Here is a 7,500-nt window from a genome sequence, read left to right as displayed (position 1 = left end):
GTTTTATTGAAGATCAAAAGAGAAAAATTTTCAACAGCTAGTACATACCTTCTCACAATCAATGGCTCTCATACCAAAGCAAAAAGAGCTCTCAAGTGGATGAAGAAAATGTCAAACTTTGCTCAAAATGTTGTCCAAATTCGACCATCAAAAAGACAAGGCCATTACACACCAGTTGCTAAAACTTGGGCTACAGGGATGCATTCACACTCCAAAATCATGCTGCTTAGAACACTGTCAAAAGTAAAGGAGGAAACAAGGCCTCACCTAAAAGGCACATCAATCAATTTTCTTCTTTACTTGCATATTGTGGGAATGGATGCGGAAAATTTAAAAGAACAGCCCAACACTGTCAAAAGTAAAGGAAGAAACAAGGCCTCACCTAAAAGGCACATCAATCAATTTTCTTCTTTACTTGCATATTGTGGGAATGGATGCGGAAAATTCAACACGGGTCTCTTGTTTCTTAAATCATTGTTTCGTGTACATGGAAAGTCTTGCGTTCCAAATTAATATCGTTGAATGATTCTTCATATTTTGAATAACGTTTTCCAAACGATGTTGAACTCTTGTGTCGCGAAGTTTCAAAAAAGTTAGAAGCTCCAAGGTGGTGGTTGGTAGTTTGCGTTAAATGGCTGCATGGGTGGGGTAGGATCAGCAAAACTCAGTACTTTGAAAAAGGAGGCCTCACTGTTGACTCAAGCCTGCATGCATCTCAGCTTATATAAACTAGAGTGCCTGTGAGCTTGCTTACATATATCCAAAGAACGTTCGATTTAGAAGCAGCAGCTATGGCTAGAGTGGCGATAATTGTGGCCGCGTGCTACTTCATCAGCTTCGGTAAGTGGCCGGCTTAGTAATTTGTGTTATAGTAGTGCGTCTGTGTATACTGCAGGTAATTTGTTTGTGAGTATACAATGCCGTATAGTACATGGATGGTAATTTGCGTGTATACTATGCAGCTATGATGAGAGCTGAGGCCACGACAATAACCATGCACAACAACTGCGGCTCTACCGTGTGCTTCAAGTACTGGGGGCCCAACAACGGCGTGGGCGGAGGGTGCTCGCAGCAAGGTGCCGGCGGCTCATGGCCGGTGCCCGTCGACTCTAGGTGGCAGGGTGCTACCTTTTGGACTATCACAGGCACAGGGTGCAGTGGCCAGGCTTGCAACACAGGGCCTCCCTCAGGGGTCACCCAATTCGAGATTACAGTAGCCGGCAGTGGCGGCAACGACTACTACGACGTCTCCAAAATTGGGGGCTACAATGGGGACATGACGGGGGTTCCCACCAACGGCAACTGCCCCACAGTCCAGTGCACTAGTGCCAACTCCGGCTCCTGCTACTACCCCGGAGGCCCCGATGAGACCAAGGCCTGCCCCACGGGAAGCACCGACTACAACGTCTACATGTGCTGATGACCTCCTTTTGGGGTTTAGGCTCTATGTCAATAAGTTCTGCCAATGACCTCCTCTGTATTTCGCACACCTGTGCATGACCGAACTTGAATAATGCGATGTCTCGCGTTCATTTATATGATAATGAACCTGTGTAATAATGTGATTAAGAAGTCCCTGATAAATGATTCTCAAATGCTATCACATAAATAACTCTCCATTACTGCTCAAGAGGAGATGCTCAAGAGGAGAGTACCACATATTGCAGCACTGGTTATCATTTATTTACTTCAACATTACCAGAGCCTACTCTTAAACATACCCTCAGTCAGGCCTTAACTTTGAAGCAAAATTGTGCTTCAAGACCTTTCCAGGCTTCAAATGAATCCTATTAATTGGGTGTAAAGCTTCACAGTGAAGCGTTTGATATTTTTGAAAGCTTCAAAGGAAGCCTTATGTAAAGGTGCTTGGCTTCACATGCATATATATATATATATATACATATATACATACATATATCTATATATATCTAGATATATATAGATATATGTACGTATATATATACATATATATATATATATATGTATGTATATATATACGTACATATATCTAGATATATCTAAATATACTTATATATATATAGATATATCTAGATATATATATATACGTACGTGTATATATATATATATATAGATATATGTGTATATATATATATATATACATATATATCCAAGGTTTGAAGATATTTTTGTACTAAGGTGCATTAAGGTGCTTGTGCCTACTCAACATCCAATGCTAGAGAGGGCTTTAAAGGTCTATGGTTCATGTGAGGTTGAACAAATAGTTTCATTTTATGGTTCACCTAAAAAGCTTAATGTTCAAGACTTCAATGCAGTGATTGATCCTGATGAATTCACGAGAGAGTTTGTAAAGTACAAGCATCAAGCTTTATGGGAATGGGTAAGATACACTCTTCCAGATGTAACTTCTTCCATTGCATGTAATAGCCTATGGAGAGATGCACTTCCTTAGATATTGTCTATATGCCAAGTTGCTCTTGTCCAATGTTGTAGCATAGCAATATGTGAAAGAGGTTTTAGTGCATGCACTATGATAAAAACCAAGTTAAGAAATCGATTATAGCACTACAAGACAATGCTGTCATACACGCGATAAATTACGGCCGCGTGTATGGTCGCGCATGTATTTGAATAGAATGGGACGCGTGTATTTTGGCAATTAAATTCGCGTGTATATTGGCATTTACCAGCGTGTGTATAAGCGCGTGTATATACACGCAATAGTACACGCATCAATACACGCATTAATACACGCATCAATACACGCTTGGTAAAAAAAAAACTGAATTCCTTTACAAAATTAAAAACTATTTTCTTTAAACCATCTCATAGTAATATTACAGTATATATCATTACACAATCCCACTACATGCATTTACAACAATGAAATATATTCAAAAATAAATCATGAGATAATAATTAAAAGACAACACATACAATAGAAATGTCATCAATTTAGAACGATACAGTGACGATCTCATCTTTAATAAGATCCATCCTTGCCAAACGATCAACATCAATATCCATTTGATCAATTTGTAAGGCTACGATTAAATTTATTCCACTATCGATATTGTGTACTCCATTGATAATGGTATCGATGTCCTGATCATCCTCATCAACATCACCATCATCCTCAATGGTATGGTCATTCTCATGATCATGAGAAATGGCACGCTCATTCTCATTATCATGATCATCTCTTATTTCTTGATCATCGATCACAGCTTCATTGGCATGTTCGACATCATCTTCATTGCGGCTTGTTACATCCTCCATATGCTCCATATCAGTGAATGTATTATACATCACTTTGGAACGTGATGCAATAGGGATGACGTACCACCATTTAATGTCATGCACCATTGGTAGATAGATAACCTACTCAAATACACATACTGCAGTAATTAATTAGCATATCAAAAGTATAGGGGTACGCGAGCTTAGATATATATGTACATAAAACACATTAGTAAAAAAATGCATACCTGCTCACATTGTTGGGGCAATACGAGCCTATCTTTCTTTGTTTGCCAAAACTTTGTAGAGTCAATAGTTACATAGCCACTTGTATGGCGTTTTATCATTGCATTAGGCCCTTTTTCCACCACGTTTATTTGCCATTTGACATCCAAAACATACACAAAGAAGCGACGAAAGTCAAGCCTAAATATGTCTTGGATTGTGCCACAATAATCATCCATTTTTCCATTAGCTCCCTCAAAGCTACTAATGACACCGCAATCTTGTGTATTCCTCTTTTCATCAATTCTTTGTGTTCGAAAATGCTTGCCTTCACACCATATAGCATTGAACATAGTGCACTGGACCAAAATAGAAGCAATATTTGTGTAAGCAATGTGAATAAATATTATATAGATATCCATTCTTTCTTGAGAAGTGAGGCGATGGTCGAGAATGTTCATTCTTAAACTCCTCGTTTTCTTTTTGTATTCTCTCACGTCGTTCCCTCTCATCTTGTTTACGGATTCTCTTATGGCTCTTACAGCATTTACGTTTGGGTCGGCTTTGAGGGATCTCTATTTGAACCTCCCTTCCTCTCAAGAGTAGGCGTGCCTTTCCTAACTCTTCCTTGGGGATTATCACATCATCATCAAAATCAGAGTCCCATCCATGTTCCTTATCAGCATCATTAGCAGATTCAAGTGTTAAATCCTCCACTGAGACTTCCTCTACATGTAATGCTGTGGATGCATCCCCATAGTACAAATCATCTAGAAGGTCACGTGGTTGTACCATTCGTATAGGAATAATGTCATATCCATCTGAGTCACAAAATTGAATTGGCTCGGTAAAGCACATGTTGATAATGTTGCAAGGACGACTCCATTCTAGGGGATCAATTAAGTGCTCAGGGAAGGGTTGTCGAATGTATGCCTCATCTGATACACTTCGATTACCTGTAAGTCTCTCAGTGTTGAAATCCTTACATGAGGCTCCACACATCCATAGATCGTCTCGCCCATCTGACAATGTAACTCTTGAGCCCTCAGATGAAGCAGAATCAAACTCATCTATTGGAGACCGCGTTACATCATGATATGAGTGATTCTTTAGGTTGACCCTTGTGATGACAGAATCGTGTCAGAGGTACAAATATTTGTATCCCCAATCTTGAATCATTTGAAATTGTCGCATGAATGGTCTAGCCAATATTACTTCATAGTTTGGATGCTTTCCAAAATCCACTACTACAAATGTGTGCTCATATTCAATCCCACATGTGGTGACCAATATGTTCTCTAGCAGCCCAATGGGATGTTCTAAGCTTCCATCTGCAAGCTGCAATCAAATCCTTGTACTCCTAATAGCTGGTTTTCCGCCCCACTTTTCCTAAGTGGACCTTGTCACAATGCCCACTCCTGCACCACTATCAAGTATTGCAGTTGAAGCTACTTTTCGCACTTCTAATGGGAGGGTAGCATTTCCCTAATCGTCCTCACAAAATTTTCCTACTTTGTTGATAGGAACCGGCATAACATGCTTTGTCTCAGCCTTAGAGGACATATTCTCATTAACTTTCTCATGAACTGCTGTCCACATCTCATTTGCCATGTCCTCGTTAGCGTCAATAACTTCATCATTGCATGGGAAGGCAAGACTAGGTGGTGGCAGAATGCCTTCTTTCAATGGGGCGTCAATTGGTGCAGACTTCTCGCTTATGAGCTTGTGAGATCAGCTCACTTTTCATTTCCCAACTTGATGACACTTCTGTTATGGTTTCTAATGTTGGCTTAAGAGAGGTGGGGCCTCGAGGGATAGGTGGAGGTGGGCCCTCAAGTATTGATTGAGCTTCCCTAATGAGTTGCTGATGTACAGCTAGATTGATCTTCTCCTCATGAGGGTTTGGGTATTCTTGAAGCTTCTTGGGTAGCTCAGATAAAGCTGCAATGCGAATTCTATGAGCATCAATGATGGCATCTAGAGTCTCGTTCATCTCCACAAAAGTAGAACCCCCTGAACTATCCTCGGTTGTAATAGCCTCACCTTATTTAGCACTAGGCCCAGGTTGAGGTTGATGCTCCTCATGCACTTCTTGGGATGTAAAAGCTTGATCCTTCATGTTTTGTTTAGAGACTTCTTGAGAACTAGTGGATGCACTCTTAGTTTGCTTGTTGCGGTTCTTTTTCCTCCTAGTGGTCCTTTTTCTATTGGAATGTAGAGTCTTGTCCACTAGATTTGCCTTTGCATCCCTAGTTCGAGGTGTCTCATCAGTCTGCATTTCGACATTTTGTGTCTGTGATCTAGTCATGACTCTAAGTGGCACGACATCCTCATATTCTGAGATGAAGGTGGCAATGGAGCTGCCTCTACAAAGTTGAGTGAGACCTTTGGTTGAGAGGTGCCTTCCTCATGTGGTTTCAGCAAACAATCCTTTGGAAAGTGTTCTGCACAACGCCCTAGACAATATCTTTCAATTGGTGGAAACTGTGGTACTGTTGTATTGGATCGAGCTGCTTGCCTTTGGCGATGTGGACAATCACAAGCCCAATGGGCTTCTCCGCACTCATAACAGGAGCCCATTAGTTTGGCTTCTACTTTCCTTTGCTGCCATTGACATGAGGGGCCTGGAGTCCTAGGTTGGTAGCCACCTAGCAACATCAAAGAATTTTGTTCCCCCAGTTGAGGCTCCAGTGCTTGGCTTGGATATGCAGGACTTTCAAAGAGATTTTCCTTGGATGAATATGATGCATATTCCTCCTCCACATAGCTTGAGTTTACCAAGTCTCTACACATATTTGAATTGTCGTATAGTCAACAAACCTCACAGGAGCAGTCCCAGGAGCAGGAGGTTGAGCTCCAAGTACAGGTCGTGCTTGCTCTTGTGCCATCGGTGGCTTACGTTCAAAATTAGTATACTGTTGATGCATTTGTTGAGCCACTGCACCCCTTTGCTGCTCACGCTCTTGTCTCATTCTTGCAATGCGAGTACATTCCTGTGTGGTGTGGGTATAATTCCAAGCACAGAACTGGCACCACTTCTTTGTGGGTTGGTTTGTGACTAGAGGAGAAAAGGTATTACATTCTTTGGTTTTATGGTTTTACCACCACATTCTCCACAAAGATGAGGACCTGTAGGTAGTACACTCCTCATTCGCTGTGTTGTTGTTGTGGCTGCATGGGTGGGCGATAGGTTTGTCCCAATCTCCTTAGTACTAGGTTAGTTATCTGGTCTGGATTTACTAGTGCGCTAGACCCTGAACTTTGGTCATCACCCCACTGATCTCTAGGTTGCACCTCAGGGCTAGTACCATCTTGGAATTTGAAGTTATCTATGAAATCCATAGCATCATGGCAACACTCATTGAAATTTGTATGCTTCTTTGCATAGAGATGTGTGTGCAGTGTTGAATTTTTGAGTCCTTTTAAGAAGAGAGAAATTAATCGACTCTGGGTGGGCTTCTCATCTTCTGGGCAACGATTAATGTACTGCTTCATCCTATTTACACAGTCTCTAACACTCTCAGTCTCGCCTTGCTTGAAAGAGTAGATGTTTGCTACTATGTCATGCTAAATCCCCATCAAGGAAAAAGTAGCAATGAATCTCTCTTCCAAAACTCGTAAAGAAGATTTGTCTAAAGCCTCTAGTGCCTGAAACCAAGCAAGGGCCTTTCCCTCAAGAGTGAGCCCAAATCCTTCAATTTGCGTATGCTTGTCAGTCACTTGCTCAGCTCGAACTGCTTGTCTAAATGCTGCTACATGGTCATATGGATCTCTCGACCCTTTATTCTTCTTTACCACTTTCTGAAGAGTTAATGGCCTTACTCGTCTTGAATACTCATCATCAGGCCTACGGCCTCTCACTCTCAGTGGTTCCTCTCTTTGGTAAGATGGTCCATATGCATCCCAAATTGGTGTGGGTCCCCTATTACCTACCTCACCAACCCTCTCCAAAGATCTTGTTACCCGCATTTCAGGAGGTGCATTTATGGAAGGCCGAGTTGGCTCCCCTACCCTTCGATTGTCAGTGTGAGAGAAACGTTGTCGTGGTGTGATCTG

At 41.4% G+C, this 7,500-nt stretch overlaps 1 protein-coding gene across 1 annotated transcript; it reads left to right on the top strand.

Moving 5' to 3' along the window:
- The first annotated feature begins 718 nt into the window (after positions 1-718).
- On the top strand, positions 719-1,612 carry LOC147627263 (pathogenesis-related thaumatin-like protein 3.7). The gene is made up of 2 exons (XM_086816186.1): positions 719-840; positions 963-1,612. Exons 1-2 carry the CDS (start codon positions 792-794, stop codon positions 1,418-1,420), a joined length of 507 nt encoding a protein of 168 aa, XP_086672312.1. The 5' UTR covers positions 719-791; the 3' UTR covers positions 1,421-1,612.
- The last annotated feature ends 5,888 nt before the right edge of the window (positions 1,613-7,500 follow it).

The sequence above is a fragment of the Cibotium barometz genome, chromosome 21 (genome assembly GCF_041138505.1).
Source record: "Cibotium barometz isolate CiBa-2024 chromosome 21, ASM4113850v1, whole genome shotgun sequence".
NCBI lineage: Eukaryota > Viridiplantae > Streptophyta > Polypodiopsida > Cyatheales > Cibotiaceae > Cibotium > Cibotium barometz.
The sequence above is the reverse complement of the archived record's forward strand: the minus strand, read 5'-3'. Positions and strand labels throughout refer to the sequence as shown.